The 26,977-nt window shown below is 32.1% G+C and overlaps 1 protein-coding gene across 1 annotated transcript in view; it reads right to left on the reverse strand.

The window, feature by feature from the left end:
• The window catches only part of LOC149910627 (integrin beta-6-like), a 36,404-nt gene extending 9,720 nt beyond the window's left edge, over positions 1-26,684 (reverse strand). Inside the window, exons 1-6 of the mRNA XM_090115735.1 lie at positions 26,372-26,684; positions 10,236-10,421; positions 9,075-9,376; positions 7,746-7,824; positions 7,039-7,426; positions 2,508-2,719 (exon numbers count right to left, since the gene is read on the reverse strand). Coding sequence (XP_089971861.1) covers positions 2,511-2,719; positions 7,039-7,426; positions 7,746-7,824; positions 9,075-9,376; positions 10,236-10,421; positions 26,372-26,518 — 1,311 coding nt within the window. The 5' untranslated portion in view covers positions 26,519-26,684 and the 3' untranslated portion in view covers positions 2,508-2,510. The remainder of the gene's footprint in view (positions 1-2,507; positions 2,720-7,038; positions 7,427-7,745; positions 7,825-9,074; positions 9,377-10,235; positions 10,422-26,371) is intronic.
• Positions 26,685-26,977: the final 293 nt, after the last annotated feature.

A 26,977-nucleotide genomic window follows, 5' to 3' on the forward strand; every position in this document is an offset into this window, starting at 1 on the left:
AGTTCGGAGATGGATGGGTCGGACTAAATGCAGAAAACTTTTTGAATGTGGATGTGTGAATCTCGTTATATTTTAAGTTCTTATCCTAATACAGTATTGTAGTTCTTGTGTCTACTTTTAAAAGACTTTTAAGCAAGCTTTTGATACAAGTTAAGTATATATTATGTACTTTAAATAAATATCATGGAATATACAAAGAAAAGGGACGTCTCTACAATTTAATAAATTCATTGACGTAGTAACCGTATTAATTTTTTATGCTCTCTTTATAAGGATATATTGTAGTAAATGTTTCCTTAAGATCATAAAGATAATTGAATGAGTTTGCCGTATATAATGCGGACGTTGTGAAGATTTTTTTTTATCCATATTGAAGATATATTACGTCAACACATGACTGATGAACAGAGGAAAATAAATAAAATACACAAGTTTACGCCAAGTATAAAGTTGATGCTCAAGAAAGAATGAAAGGGTTAACTTTCTGTGACACATCGTGTTAAAATAGACTGCTATGTATACATTTTGGGTACATGAATACATACAATGTTTAAATCTAGTCAAAACATCCATAATATGTCATATTTCGTACATATAAATTTCACTCCGTTTAAAAAATTAATGAGATCATTACTTATAGTGAAAAAAAAAACTTTCGCTACATGTCCTTGATATTTGGAAACTTGAAATTAACATGCGCACAATATAATATGACAAATTTATAAAAAAATAAACCTATTCAAAATAATAAAACCCGCGCGATGTGGTAGAGTAGAGCCACAATGCACGTCTGCAGCGAGTCACGTACCCCAATTCGCGACTTGATTGCTACTATTTATTGCAAGTAGTAAACCAATCCCGACCCCTCCGATGTTTTACACATAAATACATTATTATACTTGTTTTACTGTTTGTGTGAAATAAACACTTTATCCTTGCAGTATAGCATTATAATATATAATAGATATGTACCTATATCTGTTCTGTGTCCTTATTAAAATTATAAATGCAAAAGTATTCTAATTTATCTTTCTTTCATGTTACAAGCACAACATGAGCACAACGGACCGATTTCAAAAAAATTGTATTATGTGGTGCATATCCAAGGAATTTGGCATTAATTATATCTTATGCTATGAATTTAATAAATTGCAATTAGTGTCGTTGTCACAAATTGGCTAGGAAATCCTAAACTCCAAAAGTTTCCGTTCTAATGAGGGATAAAAATGTATTCCAAATGTTGCAACAGTGCTATCTATAATGGATAGTGCGATAGTGCGAACAATTCGAGTATTTTGTTTATTATATTTACTTGACCTTTAGTACGAGATAAAACGGAGCCAAAGTAGGTTGAATCTGAGATATTCAACTCACTTAAACGACCTTGTTTTGTGGTTGCAGTGTACTTAATAATGCATTTATTTTTAGAGGAGATATTTTATGTTTTTACGCAGGTGATAATGCAATAGTTGTGAACAGGATAAAACTTTTTGCATCGAGAAAAATATTTTTTACCCTATGAAACTGTAAGCTACCTGCTTATAATTTATACGAACTTGAATAAAAAAAAATGTTGTGTGGTTTTATGAAACCACGGTAAAAGTGAAACTGTTCGAACGGTTCCGAACACTGCTTTGTGTAGCGCATGTCGCGTGTCGGTCGGCTGCCGAGTAGGTATACCTACTCGGCAGCCGCGATACACGCGACATGCGCTACACAGACCAAAAAGTTTGAGACGATGTAATAAAAGTTTCACTTTAAAATAACAAAAATTTTAAACAGATTTTGTTAATTTAACTTAATTTTAATGTAATTATAATTTTCGCTACCTCAATTCTAAACGTCCATCGAATATAAAACAATATTCAACTAAGTAATCATATTTTTGTATTTTTCCGTCAAAATATTAAAAATAATTTAAAATAGAGAAAATTTCTAGGAAAAAAACAATTTCCGAGAAGCCATAGCGGAACTTGTAATAAAATGCGTTCATTTAAAAATGTAGTATGGATAAACAAATATTTTTGTGAGTCATTTTGCCCATACACAATTACGGTACACAAGGTCAAATTAATAAGTCCATTTGAACAAGTCGTCCTAGATAAGATTTGAGAGTTACGTACGTTTATCTAATAAACCAAATTAATATTCAAATCTTAAGATTGATGTGGTCATTGAGGATGAAGCCGAGGTTTTGAAAAATAAATAAATAGAGCAATATACTACCACTTCCCATTCATTGTGGTATTGATTGGTCCTTCGAGACCAATGACAAATCTGTACTTTATAGTCTAAAATCTATACTAATATTATAAAGCTGAAGAGTTTGTTTATTTGAACGCGCTAATTTCAGGAACTACTGGATAATTATTTCGGTGTTAGATAGCCCATTTATTGAGGAAGGCTATAAGGCTATATATCATTACGCAAGACCAACAGGAGCGGAGCCACGCGGGTGAATCCACGAAGCGCAGCTAGTTATAAGAAAGTATATTAAGGAAACTTACCAACTACCACTTCCCATACGTAGGATTCTTGAAGGACGACGTAGGCGGTTTATACAGCGGGTTCTCCCCCGTGCAGTCCTCCGCGCCGATGTTCTGGTACAGCGGGTCGGCGAGCGGCAGCGCGGGCGGCCGGGACCGGTACACGAGGTAGCCGCCCGTCGCCGCGAGTGCTAGTACTGCGACTATCGCGCACAGCACGATGGGGAGGGTCACTGTGGACAACACCTTGATGTTTAACTAGCTGTGATGATAGTTCAAGGTGTATAGAAAAAAATAGGCGGGTCTACGTCGTACCTAGGTATAAGGCTACTCAGACTTGCGAAGCAGTGTATAAAGACGTAGCTCGGCCGAGGAATTTGCCTGTATCTTGGTGTTTATCTAGCTGTGTCCAATACACGGGTCCAAACAATCCTAGTAGCCTTGCGAAGCAGTGTATGTGTACGTGACTTGGCCAAAGTGCATGTTGCCTTGGTGTTTAACTAGCTGTGTCCAATAGGCGGGTTCACATAGAGCGAATATCCGCACAAGCATTTCGGCCGAGGAAAATGGCGCACACACTTTCGTCTGCCTATCCACATTCACACTGGCCAAGCTGCAAAATGATTCACAATGCAACTAGCTCAGTATGGACCCGCGGCCGCCTAATCGACATCAAACGATAATCAACAATCTTGAATGAATTCTAAACTGTATCAGTGATCCCCCAGGACAGCTCAACGGAACACAGAGTTTAGTCCGATATACACGTTTATTGCATCGTCGATTGCTGGATAATAATATGCACGAAATGATGTGGTGCACAAAAATTTGCGTGAAAATAGTTTAATCTGTGTTAAATTTCAATTTAAAAATATAAAATCTATTTTTAAAACCATCTGCAATTCTTAAAATCAATACAGATATCGAAACTATAGTGATATAAAATACTACATTCGAAATCCTTCTTTGAATGCAATTGTCTTTAATAATTATACCTATTATTAAATACATAATAATACATTATAAACATACGAATCCCGTATAAATAATTATGAACTCGCTGTCGTTTAAACAGAATTAGATTAACGGCTATGCAGTTATGGTGGCACGGACAAACAAATACATAATTACTTTATCATAATATCACTAATGATGTTACCATTTGTGGAACAGAGAACGATATATCCAGGGTTGGAATATTGAATACAACCGACAGGGACAAAAAATATGAGACAAGACAGCTGGTGGTCGAGTATTTGTTTTGCGTTCAAGTTGCAACTGTGTAAACGGATTACACAATATCACGCTTGGTGATGTTATGAGACCATAAATTGTAATATTTATTCATACAGAAATGTTTATAATGAACGATATTTGGTTCCTGAATGGATAAGCCAAACATTACAAAGAATCATAAATTACAGATGACAAAATAAACAGGGATAGTAAAGAATGCAGCGTTTGTATTAGCATATTTATGTTCGCCAGTCACATTATTTTCGTTTCTGTTGTGAGAAGTTTCGGTTTTGGTGTACTCGCAACTAGCTTATTTTGAGCGTCAAAAATATTCTTGATATTTAATATTGAATGGCCATCACCTGCGCTCAATATATTTTTATAATATTGTAAAAAATTACACGAGAGGCCGAGTTAAATATTAGTTTGAATGTAATAAGAATGTACTGCGATTCTACACAGCTTCCTAATTGATGTAGGTAGTTGATAACAAATCGCAGCAAGTAAACGACTATATTAGCAAAGTGAAGGTAGTTGGGTCGAACGTCGTTTAAACAACGTCCGAGCCCCTGGGCACGAGGAAAGCGGCAATTTATAGTTTTCGACAGCTAAACATGTTTTGACAGGAAATAGTGAAAACTATTGATCTAAAAAAATATTAAATAAAAAAAAAGCTACCTTTAAACATAATATACCTAGAGCTAGCGCGCAAGAGCAGCTTCTGTCTCCGCAACTATTTTGTCTCTCCCATCAACGCGCTCACGTAGCGTCGCAACTCCCGGGAGACTTTTTTACTAGCCCATGAGTTGATGGGAGAGACAAAATAGTTGCAGAGACAAAAGCTGCTCTTGCGCGCTAGCTCTACATAATGTTGAAAGGTAGGTTTTTTTTGAGGGTAGGTGTGTGCCTTGCTTGACGGATTTTTGTGTGCTCTCCAAAATAATTTAACTTTTCATATTTAAAGTGTTTATTGCTTAGAGTATGTATTACTATAGAGCTCGGGCACGCGAGTATGAACTGTAAGCACCGTGACCGGTATAAAAAGTCCCGAACTTGCGAGGTCGATGTAGAGGAAGGAAGGTGGAATTCTTCCATCGAAAAAGGGAGGATCCTCGACCACTCTACTCAACTGGCTGGCCGTTAAGGCCCCGACGTATGATGTCGGAGAGTTGTATATGTGCTCTGTAGCGAAAACATTTCGCTTGCGCGATTCAATGCGAATTATCGCTACAGCCGACGCCATTAGTCACCGAAGGTCACGCGCACTCTGACGGTGTTGTATCAAAATTTTACATTTATAATGGTTAAATGATTAGTACCAAGGTGTAAACATGATTCTCGGAAGCAAACTAAAAAGAACAATGATATGTCTTTTCATCAGTAAGTAATACTTACATAAAAAAAAATTATACCACGCCTTCCGCTTCACCCGTCCCCGCGTAAAAACTAGTGTTGTGCGGTGATGCATTCATGATAATGTTAGTGTAGTATTAGAAATAAATATTAACCTCTCAATGTCTGCAGTAAGAAAATTGCATTGAATTGTTATACTTGAAAATTATTCAGGGTTAAATATCTAATTGCAGATTTCCGAAATTCTGTGAACTTGCAAATAATAATTTAAAATTAAGATATGTATTTTGCTACTTTTATATTGAATTTACATTTCATTATGTTCATTTGGGCTTAAAGATCGATCAACCGAGCACACACTAGTGTTAGGCAGTGAGAAAATTAATTAATAATAAAAATAATATTAGAGTACATTCAAGCGGGCCCTTGATCTGAATTTTTAGTAAGTAGCCCTTGATAACATCTCATAAATAATAAATACCATAACTGTTAAAAAGTTACATTCACCCACAGATGCGTTGGTCATAGATGCGTACATCACTATTGAAACGCTTCATCTATATAACATTGCTTACACTTGGTAAAATTGACACAGAGCAATGCACGCACTCTTACTAATACATACTCTAAGGTTTATTGAGTACAAATATATGTCTGAGTAGAAACTTTACCTGACGGCATCTTGTTTCCTTTAGTTATATATAAATATTCACAAATTTTTAAACTTTCATCAGCTACAAAGTCACAATGGCTGCGGTCAAGCAATCACTGACAGAGATGACTGAATTATGATACGAGTTCGGTATTCCAAGATGTTGGAGCCTTGAGGGGAGTATCCGGACCTCTGACAGTATGCGCCACAGAGTCGTTATATCCGAAGAACTTGACCTTATCGCTTGTGATAGCACACAGGGATCTGCTGCTGCATTTATCAACACTAAGGACAAGGGTACAGTCACCTCTCGAGTCAAGCGTCTTATTATGTGAATTTCGAGTTGATTTCTGTGTTCTCTTTGAGGTTATACCACCATGCTTATGTAATATTTTTCCTTTTAAATCATTATTTTTATTTTAGCTCACGATCTGTTTATCTCATTCTTTTCTAAATTATTCTTAATCTGTGGTATTATACCTGCTTATAAATTTTTTTACCCTCTTTCACGTAAAATTTAATAATTTTTGGACACTTTTGAATTTCGGATTTCCTTCATTTCAATAAAATATAAATTGGCAATTCGCTGTTTTGAAATTTGATTGTGAAATGTCATTATGTCAGACTCACATTCCTACTTGTCATTTCTGTCAATGTTGCCACTTATGAATTTGTGACTTCACTACAGGACATTGCATTGGCAAAATTGTGGCAACCACTGGCAACGCTGTACTGCCTTTTATTAATTAAAATATTAAATTGAATTTAATTAATTTATTAATTTTTAAATCGCTTCAAAGCGATAAGGCCGCCAATTTGTACGGTGAAGATTTGCATTGTAGAATAAAGTGTTTTAGTTTCTCATCTCCATAATACTCGGGTACCACCAGAAGGACGGTACCCGGATCTTTGAAAGGCTTACGTGGGGACACGGACCCAACACGCAGAGGCCCTTTCGAAAATTTTAATGTGTTGTGGGACACTAGCCGCAGCCTGCCCATGACTGCACAATAATTATTATTATAAAAAATAAACTGTAAAAAAGAAGCTGTGAAAAGAAGTAAATAAATAAACAGGCAGTCTACCAATTAGATTTGCTTTCGCTTGACTAAACTTTGAAGGTTGTGTCTTTAATTTGCAATATTCTTCATATTAACTATCTAGCCGCCAGCCGGTCTTGAAACAGTTTAATTTTATGAAACTGTTTCACTAACTTTATACAAGGGTTTTGAAACTGCTTCATAAAATCAATTCACCAACTTAATATTAGTACCTACACTATGTAAAAATAATATTTAATAGATAACTTACAATTAACACCGCCTCCAACGACTTGTTTCTCCTCAACAGGATTGCAGGACTTGGTGACCATGTAATACGTATCATCATTCGCGTCTTTCATCGCTACGTATTCGAAGAAGCATCCATCCAACGTATCATTGCAAGTGACCCAGACATTTCTATTGAAATCATCTTTTTCCTGGATCAAACTTTGGTTATAAGGCTTATGGATGAGGGGGAAATGGCATAGATCACATCTCCCAGGCATCGGGTTTTTGAAGCAATCGTCACAGTCGTTTGTTATTGTGCAAATGTCAGCGCAATAATTGTCCTTGTCGAAGTATTGGGAGCCAACTCTGTCGGTGAAGCAGACGCATTCGTCGCAAGCGCTGCACACTCCGTTGCCGGAGCATTCCACCTGAGGGAGATTTGATGCTATATATTTTTTTTATGATGATTTAGTGTTTGATGGTGTGTTTAGTGAGATTTTTTTGCTAATAGTAATGTGGTTGTAATATTAGAGGACGAAGAACTAGTTCGTAGTCAGATAAAAAATACAAGTGTTATTTAAGATCTTGATAGACATCTTGAGAATCAATATAAAGTAGAAGTTATGGGCTTCTTAATTTAAGTTTCTTTTTGTTACAAAAAAATAAAATTACAGTGAAAACAATCATGAAAGGCAGAAATTAAACATCACAAAGGCTTTAACGAATGCTATAATTTGTTGTACTTACATCGCTTCGAGTGGAGTCAGTACAAGGGACATCACCGCGTTTCTTGTGACAAATCGGAGTTTCGCAGAACGTTCCTGTCCTAAAGAATAAGAAATAATTGTGAACTACATACTTTCATTTTTTAATCTTTCTTAACCTCTTTAACGCTTGTAACTTTTTCATCTACATTGTTAATTTATAATCAATTTTAATATAAGCCAATATAACGTTTATGCAAATAGCTTTAAGGATTAATGTCCATTAAAAAGCAATACTTCAAGCTAACAGTCGTATTCAGAACAGCTAATTGATATTCACATCAAGGTGAAATGTTTATAGCGCTTTAACAGCTTTTTGCGATACATAAGATGAATATTGATTTGTACAATTGTTTCTATGTCGATATACTAGATAATATAATATTATTATACTGTTATTGTAAACAAAGGATGATGGATGCAGGATATATACCTAAATGATAGAATATGAAAGGAATAGAGGATCAGAATAAACAGCTATTTGACTGTTAAGTTATTCTGTCTTTTTTCAACTTTATAATGTAATATAAGTTGCGTTTAACATTAGGTTTTTTCCATAAAAATAAACATTTATAACACGGTAAAGTTTTTTGAAATTCGAATATATTTATGTATTTTTTGCAATTTAGACTTGTTTTCTAAGACGCGACATCATATTGAGGGTTACATAACTCTCCATAGAAATTAGTGTGAATTGAATAATCTACTTATGTCATCTCCTGATTATAAAAACAAGGAGTCATTAGTTAAGCATAATGGAGTATTTTTAATGATGCCGACAGAGGAAAGTGGGCCTGTTCATCTCTATAATTAACTTCGCAGCGATGTAACAAGGGATCTTTTATACTTGCAATTGGAATTAGTTAAATGGACAATAGCAATGAACATATCAATGTAAATGCAATCAAATGTGCTACTTAGTTTGAATAATGTATACCTACCTTTGTTTTGTAAAAGGATAAAAGAGAAATGCGTATGGATGGCTTTTAGAGAGTTGGTTGGGCATTAAAATGATTGCAAGTTCGTTTCATTGATTAATGAAGTGGTTTTAAATTTATGTTATTTTTTAGGTTACACATTTTAAATATGTAAATACAGAAGTGCTTGTGATTAGCATAAAAAAAACTAAATTTCCTCAAAATGAAACTTTAGAAAATTAGAAGATTGAACATCACAGGCTTTCTCAATTTTTGAAGCGTTAGGAATAATATGTAGAGACATGAATAATATTTTGTAGAGCGATGAATATGTAATTAATATTATCTGTGGAGTGTTAAATCCCTTTTACATTTCTGATAAAAAAATATCTTACCAATCTTTATCGCAAGTACACACGCCACAGGTAAAATCGCCTCTTCCATTGCACCTTGGCGACCGTAATTCCACTTTTTCACTACAACCGCACGCGCAAGGGACATGGAACTTCATAACTGCTTCTTCACTTATATTGTCAACTTTCAGCTTTATATTGAAGAACTCTGAAGTATGTCCCTTGGCCTCGCAGAAGTCGGTGTCTGTTAGAATCTCGATGGTGGTACGGCAAACTCCATTCTCGCATTTGACGCTCGTTTCAGGACTCAAATTGCTTTGTGTTGTGTTGAACACAACATCAATCTAGAATAAAAGATTATGTTAAAAAGATTTCAAGTCAACGATTGTTTTACATAATATAAATAGTTTTTTTAACAGTTAGATAATGCGTTAACTTCAACTTGTCTACTGCGATTAATCAACGGAGACTACGCAGGGGATATGTAGCATGTGTGTTGAACAATTTATCATAATACATAGATAAAATTAAGGGAAGATAATACAAAATACATAATATAGAGAATTAGAGACATAATAACCGCTCTACAAATAAGAGCAGGTGGTGGCAAATTTATGTCTTACCTACTTCTAAAATTGTTTACTTGGTCATAATATATTTTTTAAATAAATACAGGCGGTAAGAATTGTTACTTATTTGCTAAATAAAATAGGTGTATGATCTATAAATTACCTACAGCAACGTTCACGAGTCTTATAAAAACATCATTATAATCTTGTTATGGTAATAATGATTACCTGATGATTATGCTTGCACGTAATGACATATTTCTCATAATCTATGGGCATGTGCAATTAAAATTTAATCAGAAACTGTGAGAAAATAATTCTGTTTCTCTAAGTATATAATAATAAGGCCTGGTAGGTACATTTTCTGGTTAATTGTAATAACAATACTTTATGATTTAATGATATGGTCTTGGAATATTATAATGATTTAATGATAGCAACAGAGAAAAGCTTTAAACCCTTTAGCCCTTGATAAGTATTTAAAAAATTGTTGAGACATAATAGTTATGTGTGAAGTAATATTTTACATCGAGAAAAAACCGTATGGTCCTAACACTTCAGCTTAGATTAAGACTGAATACGTTTTCTCAACATGTGGTTTTTTATTTGAAAATTAATTGTAAAAAAAACATACCTTTGGGTTCTTACTACTAGATTTAAAATCGATCGTCACGCTGTCATCCGCGCCGCTGCGAATGTTTCTCAGCATGAACTTCGGCTTGAAGTGCTGTCCAGGTTCAGTGACTTCCTGCTGATATGTCAGCGTCTCTTGCTGTCCAGGACACCAGTCATCGAACCGCTCCATCGTACATCTTCTGCTCTGTGAAAGATAATTTACATTAGATTTGTTGATACTTAAAACTCATGTTATATCAGGTTTTGAGGTCACTCTCAACGAGGAAAGTAAATCCTACATGTATCTTAATTTAATACCTAAAAATATAGGTACATACTACCAAAAAACGTAACAAATACGTGAAAATAAATGATTAAAACTAAAAGCTCTATCTACATAATAAAATTCTCTATTTCAACACATAATAAAATAACGTAGGAAGTTATACTGATAGATATATTTTTAAAATTACAAGCGTTTTATAATTGAACTCAATCACATCTTCTTCTTCACAACTTTAATCAAGGAAAAACTTTTACAATCTACCATGCACCCCTACAAGTTTGAATACCTTCGTTAACAAAGAACTACTCTTTAATTAAGATTAAAAGCAAGGTAATGGACTGAATTCCGCCTTTATGGCAAAGAGCTCTTTATATGGAGAAGTTGGCATCTGGATCTAGACATAAAATAACGTAATTGCTAGCACGGTGCAGTTCAGATTGAAACTAGTTAAAATAACAGCATTCCAAGAGTTAAAATCTGTGGAAGCGGCAAGCTTCTGTGAATATTTCGAATATTTTGTAGGTGAATATGTACCTACAACTCAAGGATTTAATTTCAAGGAAATTATTATACTAGTAACACAAGAGGTACTATTATATATAATATACGTAATTGTCAGTTTTTCAATATAGATCATTGGAAAGAATGTAATTGTATTGAGCATTTACATACAAAGCGTTCTTGGTTTATACAACGATCTACATACGAAATTCAAAATACATTATAATAATTGTCTTGGAATATGTTAATTGCTTATTAATTTTCATAGCCATTATAAGACAAGCAATTATGTAAAAGATATACATGATTGATTAAAATAACATTGTTTATGTCATAGTTAAATGAAATATTTTATTTATAATTTGTTTGAACAGAAGTATGATAAAGTCGCAACTAGTTTTAAATAACAAGTACATATAACTAATATATTGAAAAACTTGCCGTTTCCTATTATATAGGTTGCTCAAATAGCAATAGGTTAGTTTTAATCAAATATTTTTGAATGTTTAAATGTTTAATCATAAATTTAGTAAGACTGAAAATATCTATAATTCTTGAAGATTTTCTTTATCCGTGCCTAACCACATGTGTTTACCATATTCTAACAAATTAACAAGGAATTTAATCTATCAGTGATCGCTCGACGTGTACAGCAAACACAATAATTATCACCAGTTTATTTATATTTGCAAATATTATACACCAGGAGTAAATAATGACTGGGTTCTTCCAAGCCAATTGTATATCGGTGTACGCTGGCCGGCCGCGGCGCCGCGACGTGGACACATACAAACATAAACGAATGATAAACTTGTGCGGTACTTTCAACCTTGTTATTATTTTAGGACTTTCTAGAATTAATTTAGACAGGACACGTCACAAGTAAAGAACGGAAGTACCCAATTTGTAATTAATTGCGAGGTAATTATGTTATTATGTGTATACATACTTACGTCAGTTATAATAATTTTATTTATGTGGTGATAAAATTTCCTTATAAATAATATAATTTGACGGTTCCCACACGAGTAAGATAAATTTATGAATCATTTTAATAAATAAATAGGTACCCCAAATTATAGATTGTGATTTTCATTTTGAATACATGCATTACAAATACCTACATACTCCGAAATATAGATTTTCATTTTCATTTCAATACATGATGTATCATAATGAATAACGATTAAGTCAGTCAGTCAGTAAGTTAATCAATACACCTATCAGTGCATATAATATTGAGCTTTTTATTCGCATACATTATCCATTAAATCGCTACATCGATATGGTAAAAAGCAGGTGGCTAACCGACCGGTTTGCTACTTGACTACTCGTTATTTTAATGAGATAAACATATGACCGCCTTCAAGCACTTGAAATGTATTTTTAATAATCCTGAACGCGTGAACCAGAATGTTTTGAATGTAATTATAATTAATGAACTGTTCATTTCCAGTTCAATCTTTCTCAGTGACAGAATATAAGGAAAAAGTCTTCGTCTACGTCGTAAATGTTACATTTTTATCCACGTTAATTATTGTCTCCCTTTGTTATTTATTAATGAAATAATTTCACACATGATAATTTTAATCATAATATGACAATGCACTAAAAGAGCAATAGGTATATTTAAATTTCCCCAATGTAAAATATTTTGAAGGAGAGAATACAGCGTAGTCACGAGTCCATCCTGTCTGCAATTTTATTACTTAGGTACATTAGCATTTTAATTGCTTCGTGTTATATCGCCATTTCATTTGCCAAGTAGAGACGGCGACCTAAATCCCTTATCCCTTTCATTCATTCCTTTTCTCCGAATATCTTGACTCTAGAACATAACACTATCCGAATAAATTAAATATAAAAAGAACTAATTGATTTAAAAAGATCAAAACATTCTTTATTCGTTCGCTCATTCTCTATAATATCTATAGTTTATTGTTGAACCGTGTGAGTGAGTCATTGAATGATAAATTCTAAAGAATTTAAAGTTATCGTCCGTTATTGGGCAAGCAATTTGAAAATAGAATTAACGGTGGAGTAATGCAATTTCAGATTATCGTTCGCGAATGGTGATTGCAATAAAATTATTGCAACTGCAGTCGTAATTTGTCGAGGAATAACATTTTCAAGGGACATGAGAATTTATATAAAACACAAATTATTTGCAATACTAGTTAGTTGTTGGTTTAATATGACTGTTAATATGTATCTTGAAATCACTTAGATGATCCAGACAACTGTTTTACTGGACGTCTTGTTAATATTACCCTCATAAATTGGTTTATGAAAGGCTCGGTAGGTACGTGTCTCTCAAGCTTAGAGTACATAAATTATCCAGATAATAATCAATTTTGAATTCTTCAATCTTAAATAAATAATCACTATTAATAACTAGAGAAAGTTAACGCCTAAACCGTTATGAAATGATACTTACAAGGGCAATAAACCCTTCTCGGCATGTACGGGGTGTGTGGGTGTAGCAATAATAGCCGAGATCTCACTGATTATTCCCTTTGAATCATACTCATTTTAATCGAATCTTCCATTCCTTTCGCTCACTCATAAAACAACAGGGACAAATGCATTTTCAAATGACAGTTATATTATTGTCACGTATGTAGTGTGATGAAATCGTGTCTAGGGACTTATGTAAATTAGTGATCCACATTATAGCCCATGTTATATTTTATATGCAGTAAAATATAATTTATAATCAAGTGTCGTAGGTAATATATGTGTTGTAAAACCGGGATAGAAATAGCTCGCTGGAACGATTTATTTGTTTTAGTCTCGTAAAATTCCGTAAAAATATACAAGCATGTTTTATACTTTTTCGTATTCAAATTGTACTTTTTATTACCTTTCTTTCTTTAACATAGAACTACATAGTATATGTGCAATATAATTTGTAGAAACTTGATAGTATGGTTTAAAACTACATGTAAGGTAAAAAGTATGCCGCAAAACTACATATAAGTAACTAGAAAAGGCCAATTTGTATACAATATATATGGTACAATATAATATTAAGAACATATAACATAAATTATAGAGCACATTATAATGCCTATAAAACGCCTACAAAAAACAATTATGAAGATTTGTTCCCCGATTCGGATTAAATCGAGAGTAATAAGCTTAAATTCATAACGGAATGATAAATTATCTCTATGCCTAATTAAATAATTCCACTCGTAATGTTTTTAATTTTTAATCATATAAATATTGATTATTTCTTTTTTTTCATCGATTTCTTTCGCTCTACATTACAAAAAGATCTTGAATATTGTTTCAATTATCTCTCTTGCGTCATGTGAATTGTAACATGCTAATTACATTACCATACGATACAAATGATCCTATTGCACCTTAGTCCTTATATGACGTTATATTTCATATCCTATTTTGACAAAGTACATAACATAAATAAATATATTTTATGAGAGCATGTTTTCAAATTATTGAAACATATTATTTGTACCTAACTAATAAAACATATTATGTATCTGTTAAATTAAAATGGGTAACTTTCCATGTGTATTGGACACAACACACATGGAAAGTTACCCAAAGTTACCCAAAGTTAGAAGTTTCAACATCTAATAAACTCTATAAAGCAAAATATATATTGTAATGTATATTTAAGGTATATTTGTTAAGGCGAAGTTCTTAGATCATTACCAATTACTCGTGTGTAAAATATAGTTCGGTACAAAATTACAGTAATTTCACGTTGTTCCCAACACAAAGACGTCAAGCCTTTTAAGGTTGTGTAGGTGGCATTATAACCTAAGTGGGATCCCTGCTACGAGTAACACCCACGGTACTAGTAAGTACTCGGAGTAACCAGTTTTTATATTATTAAAAGCATAATCTTGAGGCATTGAACTTGCATCTCAAAATAGTTTAAAAAATAACAAAATATTACACTATCCGGTCCTTATTTCGCAAACATTTCCATAAAGAACGCTTCATAGATTTTTCAGTTTAAAACAAGGACAAGTATTTTCCTCATATGTTTTCCCCATTACTTCAAGATGAGACGACAGCTTTTAAATTGATAATTTACTTCCAACAAAAGACTATTGTTTTGCGAATAATGAAATCACCCGCATCACGGGCGTTTGTTGGTAATTCCACACCACGTACACATTACAATTTATAATGTGTTATTTTAAATTATGAAAATAGCTATATAAACGAACATTCTGGATCGTAATGAATGTGAGATGAAATTTCCTTGTCTTGTAATTAGATAAAAATAATAACAAACGGGACAAAGAGACTAAAGGCTAGACACATCGTCTCGTCTTCCACATAAATATTAAAAGGGCATTGCCCTCTGTACTAGACTGAAATGTAGGAAAAGCGCAAGAAAAATCTATAGGTTCTTGGCTGCAACCCAGACGCCTTACAGTAGGAAGTTTACTATATTTACTCGTAGATAAGAAATATGATCCGCGCGAGCTAAAGCTTGTTAAGTTATAAGCGATTAAAATATTTCTTAGAGACCATACAATTACCTCCTGCATAGCGCAAGTATTCATAAGTAGACGGGAGAACGATGAACTTTGTTTTTAGGTTTGGAATATATTCTTGTATATTCAATTATTCACATATTATGTTGAAGCGAAAATTTCAGTATAAGTATAAAAACTACAAACAAGAAAGATGCAAAATGTCACTGAACTCTAATAAAAAAGAAATTGTGTTCATATAAAAATTACAAACAAAGCTCTTATATTTTTTGCATTGATAGAAATAGTTGTAGTTCGTTGAACTTGACTCTCATTCAAAGAGTTGACCCACATACGAAAAGACACTACTACTTGGAAATTGGAATACATCCAATACTAAGGTAGTATAGTTAATATATTATTTTTAGGTGAAGTGTTACAGTTTCTTAAGGAGATTGACTTTCAGGTAGATAGACAATACATTGAGACAATATTTTGAAAATATCCTATGTTTTAATTAAAGAATATTCATGCCATGTTGAGCAAAGAAATATATAAAAAAACGTTCGGGAGATGATACGATAAACTATTTGATGTGCTATTTAAAAGGCGAAGCTCTAAATTGAAATTCAATTATCGGCAAAGGATTCCTACATCCATACTAATATTATAAATGCGAAAGTAACTCTGTCTGTCTGTCTGTTACTCAATCACGCCTTAACTACTGAACCAATTTGCATGAAATTTGGTATAGAGATATTTTGATACCCGAGAAAGGACATAGGCTACTTTTTACCCCGGGACATAGGATAGGTTTTATCCCGGAAATCCCACGGGAACGGGAACTATGCGGGTTTTTCTTTGACTGCGCGGGCGAAGTCGCGGGCGGAAAGCTAGTTTTAAATAAACCTTTGATATATTTTTCCTAATAGCCACAAAATACAAAACTACATACGTTTTTCACTTACACCGAACACGGAATTGCATTAAGATAGTCATATTGCATTTCGGACAACGCGGCCTTTATAGTCAATTTTATCTTGCGAAAATGTTAATATCTCACCGATGTTTTATGTTCTTCATCGTGTTAATAAGTTAAAGGTAAGTGGAACACTGGGGTCGTTAATTGCCTTGATTGATATTGGTGAAGAACTCATAATTCACGTTTCGTATGTGTTGCAAGTAATTAGGAATTTTTAAAGGTGTTATGTTGTCATTGATTTATTTATGGAACGTGTCTGATGTGATGTTTATTGGTTTTAATATGCATATAACAGTGCAACAGGAATGAATTAAATGAAAGAGTGATATACTGAGCTCTACATAATATTTTGAACATGTTATCTTATTTATATAAAGACTTTAAATAAAGGTTTTACGTGAATGCGATATATATACAGTGTATTTATTATTATCTTTATTATAGGTACATTACTCTAAAGCAATAACGGTATATTCTAAGAATTGTACCCATATACAAAATACATAATATATCTATTTGAAACATTGATGGAATATCTCCAATGTCAGACTGGTAGAAGACCAGTTTTTTCATGACAGCACTTAATCGCCATAACAAGAATAATTGCCAAATAGATTCGAGCCATGGTCGAAGATTGTCGGTCAATGCTTCATGTTTTTGTTGATAAATTGATTTGCTGATTGTGTTGAGATGTTTTTAACCAATGTACCTACTCTGAGCTTTATTAATAAATGATACTTGATAAATATATCAATGATAATTATAAGTATTACCTATGAAATATGTTGTTAACTGAAATCTTATCGTATACAGTGTAGAATCTTAAAATCATATTATACGATAACGTACATACGAATAAATTGTATCAGAGAAAGGATTAGTTATGTTTAAACATAACATGTACTTAAGAAATTTGTTCGTAGATATGTAGGTAATAGGTAAGCATTCTAGAGAAACGACATTCCTTAATCTTACAAATTAAAAAGTCTGTCTATGAACAAAAAGTGATACAATTATCTAAATAAATATTAATTAAACTTTCCAAGATGGATTCCAGTTAGAAATGTGTTAGTGATATCGAGCTGTTAACCCGGTTTGTGAATTGAAAGTTAAATTTAACCGAGAGTAGAAAATAAATCTTAACGATATCTATTTTAATATATGTATATATTTTTTATTGTTATCTTTAAGACCATTCATTCATTAAGACCAGATTGCTTAAAACATTTGTTAATTTCAAAATACATAATGTAGGTTATAGTTATTATATGGGATCAGTTTTAAGTACAAATATAAACAAAGGCATTTTAAGCTTTTCATCAACCCTAATAATGAATTTTATTTAAAATTAAAGAGCACTTCAACGATAAAACGTTTCCGATGCTTGTCGAGTTCAAAGGTTATTTAGTGTGAGAGCTTGCTTATAAAAGTATACCTTTAATGTTATTTTATATTAAAAACATAATAATATTGCACTTAGATATACTAGAGAAAGTCACTAGATCATAATATATCATGATAGAGTTTCGAACTTAATTTTTATGCATTTTTTTAAAACAGGAGAATCACTAGTTATTTTAAATACATATTATAATCGTTACCAAAAAATTTAGATAAGTATTTTTAATCGATGATCAAAACTACCACTTTACCTCCTATTTTTATTTTCTATTTCATACACAAGTTATAAATAGGTAGATATAGTTAAAAGTAATATTTCAAATACAAAATGTTTTTAAATCACAATCTCATTGCCCATTAAACATAAGGTCAGTTATTTATGCATTATTTAGAAGGGTTTAATAAAATCGAGTGTTTAGCGGCCAGGTGTTAAGTTTTCTTTATAACAGCTTTCAAAAAGCCGCTCAGAAAATTATTTTTTTTACTTTTTTTTCAATTAATAAAAATGTATACAGGGTATACTCAAATTATACTTGACATGAATTTCAACCTTAGTTTTTAAACTCTATTATTTTTAATTTTAAAATAATTACAAATTGACAATTATAAGATCGTCTTGAGGCTCATAGGTAATATGCATAATAAACTATTTAATAATCTGTGATAATACTTCAGCTTATAATAGCACGTCATGTTACAAAGTTGTGCAATTTTCATAGTAATTGGATAAAATTTAATCTAGGACAAAGAGCAGGCAGATGGTATTACTTGAATACACTAAAAAGATCTGTGAACTGAAGCCACACAAACAAACGTACGAAAGTTCAAATTACTCATGTTGTAATACTTTTAGCTGATACCTAAATACCTGGATTTTGTTGGCTTCTAGCCTAAGCGTCTAGTACTCAATTCGTGAAAATAAAAGATTTAAGAGCAGTACCTTTAATTTTTTAACATTTTCAGTGTTTACACATAATATAATTCCATAGAATAGAAATAACCGACAATTTTATATATTAAGGCTCTACCTACTGAGAAAGTGTTATAATTGGCTCTTCGTCATTCAATTGTTGTTTATTGAAAATATGTTTTTTGTATGCTGAATTTCAAACAAATTATGTATCAAGCGAATTAATACGACCATATATTTATAATGATTGAAAGTTGAAACTAGCGTGTATATACTTAATGATATTATGTTGTTTTATTGGTGGTTTCGTAACTCTAGAATGTAATAAAACTCACACTAATCACCACCACTTGGTTATACAGATATTTGAAACCGGCATTTGCGACCACCCTTTGATAATAATTTAATCTATTTGACCCTTGGATTTGGCCGGAGTTGTCCTAAAATTATTATTAGTTTTAATTATTAGTTAATGTGTAGTAATTAATTAATGTAATTGGATGATTAAATTAATTTTATTCCCAAAAACTTTTAAGTTAAAGTGTAAGTTTAAATGACAATTAACATTAGGTACATAGAATAAACTTTTCATCGAAACAGTAAGCTGAGCCACGAGCTAGCTTGTATATTTTAACCAGTGACAATAATGTGAATGAAAGCTTCAATAATTTTGATAAATTACTGACACAATAAACACCTCTTATGAACATTTTAACCATGGTGATTCTGCACAACAAATTACTCTTTTAAACGGCTACATGTGGCACAATTTAAGTGAAATTTACACAATTTTCAATCAAAAGCAAACAGGTCAAAGGCGCCGTTGGAAATGCCAACTTCAATGTGGTAACACCCGCACAATAATTACCAGCCCACAATAAATCATAACTCAAGTAGGTTATTATCCTTAATCACTGAGCAAAAATATATATTTGCTGAATCGGATATGTTGCAAGTTGTAACGTAAAGTTCATGAAAAAGCGATTTAATTAAGTAAAAGCATTAACAAATGAGAGAAGTTTAACGCATTACGAAAGGTTATTTTAAATGTGGTAATGTATCATTTAAAGGATTTTGTAATTTTATTTTTTGTACAACTTTAACGATATTTTATTATTATATTTTATGATACTTTCATTCTCATCTTCACCTCGAAATGAGACAAAATGTTACAAAAACTCGATAATGATATATAATATACACACGCCTAGATAACGTAGATTAGGTTCTTGGAAAATGAAAAGCTCATCTGTACCTATTTAATTTCGTTTAACACGGTTGCATGTGAAGTCAACCGCATATAAAATTATGCAAGTTAATGTCCAAAACATAGCCGATTTGGGTTAGTAGGTTATTAATATTCCCCGTATCGGATGTTTGTGTGTTTCGATAATGTTTGCGCGCTAATACGAAGCATACACGAGGGTTTCATTGTATAGATTCTGTAAACATGCCTTAATGACGTTAATTGGGAAAAGAAATGTTAGCGTGAAGATATTGTCTTGAGAACCTCTTAATATGCGATTGTAAACATTTGTTTTAAGTGTTATTTTAACGAAAGTTTGTTGAAGTATGCTTTATTAATTATTGTTATATTACCCAATGAATGTACACATTCCTATACCTTCTCTTTCTACACATCTCTATACACATTACGTAATAAGGACAAACTATGAAACAATTAGAAAATATTTTCCTCGAAGAATGAATGAATGAGGAGAAATAGTAGCCGAGGTACATTGTATCAATTACAACACGCTTTTCGATCTACTGTTTCAACATTTCGATGAACAATTAGCATTCCGACACGGCTTAATCAATTATGGATTCATACAATATGGGTATAAATCGATTCCTACGTACAATTATTTTATGCAAATGCTGACTATGAACATTCATATCGTGGAGATGGCAACACGCCAGCGGTTTATTCCTTTAAGGGCCGATTTTTCAATGCCCAGATAAACAGCTAGATAGACTTTATTCTTCAGTTAACAAAATATTCAATTTTTCAATAGACGAATAGGACTTATCTATCGAAGAACTCCGTTATTTGAGGAATAAATCTATTTGCCGCTCCAACGGCCAGATAGCGCGCTATTCGACGGTTAGGCGTTCGAGTTGACAACTGACGCCTCAAATTTGGGATATTTTCGTATGTCATAACATAGAGCGTAGAATTATTAACAATTAAACCTCTTTCTATATAATTATTATAAATTAAAATCATATTGAAATTGATGTTTTTGATAGTACTGATGACAATTTGCCGAACGCTTCCTTTAAGTATGTCGTTTCCATCGTAAAATATATAAATTGAAACACAAATTTTACCAAACTCTTTACTCGAATCAAAACAACAATCAACAATCATAGAAGATAAGAGCAATACAAGACAAACTTAAAATGCACTCCTGACGTGAGTTATAATGACGGTTGTTGACAAATTGCAAGAGTTGACTCTATCCCGCTCTAACCTGACTAATTTAATATGTTTGTTTCGCCACTCCGAGAGCAGAGCTGCCAATATGGAAATATTTGGTCAGATAGTTATTCATCAAATAAATCACGATTGAAAAATAGGCGAGCCGTTATGAGTTAGATAAATAATTGAATAAATCTATTCGAGGGGTAGTTATTAGACTGTTTATCTCGGGATTGAAAAATCGGCCCTAAATGACTCACTAAGAGCAAAACGATTTGATCAAAACATAAGTAATCAAGGCGGTGGGTTTATGGTAAGGTTTATTGAAAATTTATATGGAGTTTAGGTAGAGTACAGATTATTACCTATTTTGGGGACATTATTATGAAATACGATCCTAGTCGAAACAACAAACATCTACGAATATTTTTTTGTTTGTTTTTACCTAATTGATTAGCTCCTTCTACACAAGCCTGTTATTTAATTTAATGTAGTGATGCAACGAATACTACTTTTACGAATACGAATACGAATACGAATATCAAACCTACTATTCGGCGAATATGAATACGAATACGAATATCTCGCCTTGGTAATAAAAGACTTATTTATTTAATGAATGTTTACTCTTCTAATAATTAAAATTTACAATAGGCAAATTTTTATTTAAAAAACATTAAATTCGTAGATTTTCTGGTTTTAGGCGATTTTTTTTCAGTCTGGATGTTTTCAGTCGTTGAAAAAAGTCTTTCTGAAGTGACTGTACATGGCTTCAGTGAAAAATATTTTTGAGCGAGTTTTTTCTGACTTGGAAAATGGACTGTATTAAATAGAGTTGCGTACAAAAATATTCGTTTTTAAATATTCGTATATTCGCCGAATACGAATATTCGGTAAATGTCTACTATTCGGCGAATACGAATATTCGTATTCGTATTCGTTGCATCACTAATTTAATGTTATTCTACGCGGTAACAAGTCTTTTATAATGATTTAAAAATCCATTAACGATACAAATTAAGTTATGAGGTAAAACCAAGAGGTTTGAAACAAGACAGGATATTGGAAAATGGGGTTACTCAGGAAATTTGTGTATCGATCCACTCCACGGAACCATTTCTCTTGATTGTGTAGACTCATCATTATGCAGATATTTTACAGGTTGTTTATTTTGGTCAAGGCATTGAAATACATCAATGAACTACGAATATATCTGTAGTTGCTTTCAATCTTATTTTGTGAATATTGTAAGAATACATACTTAATTTATTTATGGTTAAAGATGTACTGTATACGATAGACTTTATCAAAAAGTTTCTATTTTAGAATTAATTTTCATACATTAACCCCGACAGCATCAATTTCATCTTGCAACATCCTAATTTTACACAATTACTACGCTTATGTAAGAATTAGCCAGGTCATTAGCGCTAGCCTACCTATTAGACGGTCAGGTTCATACAAAATTGTAAATTACAATTAACAATATTGTGCAAGCGAATGTACACTTTACTGTACTTACAATACAGTAATTGTGTGTAGCCAAATATTTGTAGCCACACTTCGATGGTGAAAAATGGCCAATTGAGGTCAATGACTGGCTGTACGTTTGTATAGCTATAGGTCAGTTTTCGTAATCATATAAACGTACCTATGATTTGGAGAGTACAAAATATGATAATATTATTAAGTACATATATGAGTTTCAAATCTTTAAACAATATTACATATATGTATAATGTAATCTTTTCATGTTAAACTATTTTATCGATTAACTTAATTTATCTCTGTTTACTTTAATGCACATAATTAATTGAAATAAAATTCCAACTCATTTCTCTTTCAGTGTTTATAATATGATTACATGAGTTTGTTTGTTACTAACCTCGCATAACTTTCTATCTGTAAACAAAATTAATATTATCATAGGAAATAAATTATATCATATTTCCGCGCTTTATCAAATAACAAGAACTTTTGACCGACGATTTTTGTACAGTGTTAGTTACAAAATACATGGAAATAATTAGAGCAATTATATTTAAATTAATGTGATTCGAAATGTCATTACGATATTAACAGATAAGGCAGTTATCAAATAACTAAGTCGTTAACCCAATGCAATCTTGTGTCACTGTTTCGTTAGTAAACAAGGAATAGAATATTATATTTTTGTAATATTAGTTAATAATTGTTATTGTCCTCAATAATATTCTCTCTATTTATATAAAAAAAAACAAATTATAATCCTTGATGCTCATGTTAAACATACAATTTTTATTTAGCAAACTATAGGTGTGTCCCGCCCTGCTCCGCTCCTATGTCTTAGCAGATTGATATATTTAAGCTTATAGCCTTCCCCGATAATTGGGCTATCTACTACTGAAAGATTTTTTTAAATAGAACCCGTAGTTTCTAAGATTTGCGCGTTCAACTAACCAAACAAAAAACAATGAACTCTTCAGTTTTGTAATATGAACATAGATACAATATTATTAATCATCATTACTTATAAGTCTTCTATTTAACCTCTTCTATGTGTTTGTCGTATATTATCTAACTAGTTAACTACAATACATCACGCTACTCATAAAAAGATATTTAACTAGCTGCTCCGCGCGGTTTCACCCCCGTGGCTCCTCTCCTATTGATCGTAGCGTGATGATATATAGCCTATTAATAGTCTTCCTCGATAAATGAGCTATCTAACACTGAAAGAATTTTTCAAATCGGACCAGTAGTTCCCGAGATTAGCGCGTTCAAACAAACAAACAAACAATTAGTATAGATTAAATATGAATCTAGGTTAAAGCCATTTACTAATGAACTCAGACGATCAGTATTTTATCTCTGATTTATTATTTATTTTTACGTCGATTATTTTAAAACGTATTTTGTAAGAAATGTAGTTTTACACTTGATTTTTCACTAGCATTCTTGCTTTTTAATGCATAGAAGGGATTCAGAGATTTTTTTTCGAAGTTGGTTGAAAACTCAAAAGAATAAGACGTAGAAACGAAAGTACCGTCAGCAATTAAGAACTAAATCATCCGACTGATTGGGAATTTAACGATTAAGGCTTATACATGCGCTAATAACCTTGACCATACTTGACGGATCTCAAACCTCTCCCGCTGCACCTTCTTTTTTCCTCGCATTTTGTATTTAAAAAGGTACCAATCAGTGAAACAAAAAATCCTCGTCAGGGACTGTTGTGTAACTGATAATTTATTAAACATAAAATTTTCAGAGCTCTAAGTCAGCAGGTTACGAAGTTTATAGAGTATTTGCGGAAAAATCGATGACCACGGCACATTTTTTTTCTAGAAATCTATTAACTTTGGAAAAAAGTCCTCGCGAGCAATTAAAGATCAAAGACCATCCTATTTTATATATTTTTTTCGGTATTGTGCTTTATGTTGTACCAGACTTTATAGAGGTTGAACATAGTCGAAATTGCCGGGTAACGCCTTAATTGCTTATCGATTGTTCTAGTTCATTGACATTGGTATTTATTAGCATTAGGCCTGAAGTGACGATTTTTGAAAACTTGCGTATTGTTATCATATTATATAAAAATATGTGCATAAATTATTATGAATACGACCACTCTTTTTGTATTTTTATTTATTGAAGCCGAAATAAAAAATGATATTTATGCAAAAGTTTAAAACCTCAATTATTTATACGGACTTTTAAATGTTATCTATTCCACTATGAGAATCAATCCAATTGCTATGGAGTGTAGATAACTCCATACCAATTGGAATAATGCAACGGCCGTCAGTTCCCATAGGGACTGACCAATGCAACCACGACCTCTATACGAACCTATATAATATTATTCTCAATGAAAATATAAAATCGATGGTTTAATATGTAATATTTTATGTGATAAGTAAGTTTTTATTAAACCTTTAGTCTAAAATATAAATAAAAAATAATTACAGACACGTATGTTCGCGCCTAATTTCTCAACTACTGCATCAAATTCGATTTTTCAGTTCGCATTACACTTAGAAAGTAACTATTAATAATCTGTGGTATTACCAGGACAAAGTAAAGAAAAATAATCTTAAATGCGCGGCTTGTTAAGATAATTATGAAAGGATAAAGTTCAACCGTCTTTCGCCGATTTATAAAAAAATAAAGATCAATTGTGCACTTGACCATCGCATCCAGCTTATTGACTCAATTGTTTCCTTCCGTTCGTTTATATTATCTTTTTTTTATTATAAGCAACCCATTTCTAAGTTTTCTCTAGCGCTTATCTCAACTATTACATGAGATTACAGTTTTCATATAACATATAGAATCGCTTGTATTCTTTAGTCTAGTACCTAGTATTTAGTCATTCATTTAGATATCTTTCTGGATCTTCAGACAACTGACAAGAATGGAAAATTTAAACAATCAATACCTACCTAAAACTTTATGAACTGACGATTCACATAGGTAATAGTTAAAGAGAAGAAAATTCCAATTACATTGGCACTATAAAAATGTTGACTACCATAAATAAACAGAATACAAAATAATAGTCTATAGCACAATAAAATAAATTTAATAAATATAGGTATTATAGGTACCCTCTATATTTTCAACTTTTATTGATTCAGGTACCTACTTTATAATTTAAATATCCCGTTAAATGTAAATATTTCTATTATGACAAGGAGTGGTTTAAAGTTATCAGGCAATTAGGTAGTTATGTTCATAATATTATGTAGAGTTTCGGAAATAACTACATCTATACTTATTGTAAATATAATATTTTCTTAGATCTCATTAATTCATAATTCAATAAATATTATAGTCCTATCTCAACAAACATACCAATTTATTTATATCCAATAACGACTGTTTCAAATTGAAATAGTGTCATAAAAAATTATCAACGCTTGTGAATTATTAGACTCTTCCAATATGGTCATGTTTAGATATAAATTTGCGATAACCATCCGTGAATCTGTTTACATAATATTGTCACGTAATTATCAAGCAGAATAGATATAGAACGAATAACTTATCAACTGCAATACAAAACAGCCTGACCAATTATTAATACAATTGTATTTTTTTACAGATAATCTGATTCAATATAATATAATAACAAGTAACTTTCCGTGAAATGCATTAAGTGCCCACATTTTAAAGTGAACCTAGTTAATAAGATATTAATATACTTACTTCATTAGGATCGTTGCACCAGTGGCCAGCACATCGAACGCATTCGTCACAATTCCGTATATTTCCAATATTCGAACAGTCACGATAACTTGCAAAAATCTCCTGACTCGAAAAAAGTGTAAGCACAACCAACCACACTGCCGCCATTTTTTATGTTTTTTTTATAAAACGCGCACCGTATTTAAAAAAAAATCACTCGAGCACTAATAAAAATCGAAGTCGTATTCAAACTGACGCGTTCGAAATTCAAATAAGAATACGCGCGAACCGAAGCGCGTTTGGTCACAGACTACAAAATTGTGAGTTGCGACTACGCGACATCGTTAACTGCATCAGACGAGATGAATCATCGGGTCGCGCTGAGAAAAATTCGCGGAAATTGCTTTTTCTTAATAGCGATTCGGATTTCGGGGGTATTTGTAACGGTATGGCGCGCGTTTTTGGGTTTCTACTTTTAATAGACCATTATTTTTATTTTATTGTTTGTTTTGGTTATGTGTGGATGATTTACATCATTTAAAAACGAGAAAAATAAAGAAATTAGTCATGAAACATAACAGTTTGTGACAACAATTAATTTAATTACGAATGGGTATACCTACTATG

The sequence above is a fragment of the Colias eurytheme genome, chromosome 2, assembly GCF_061535395.1.
Source record: "Colias eurytheme isolate Ceu_HAF_F1 chromosome 2, ilColEury1 Martin Lab GWU primary, whole genome shotgun sequence".
Classification (NCBI taxonomy): Eukaryota; Metazoa; Arthropoda; class Insecta; order Lepidoptera; family Pieridae; genus Colias; species Colias eurytheme.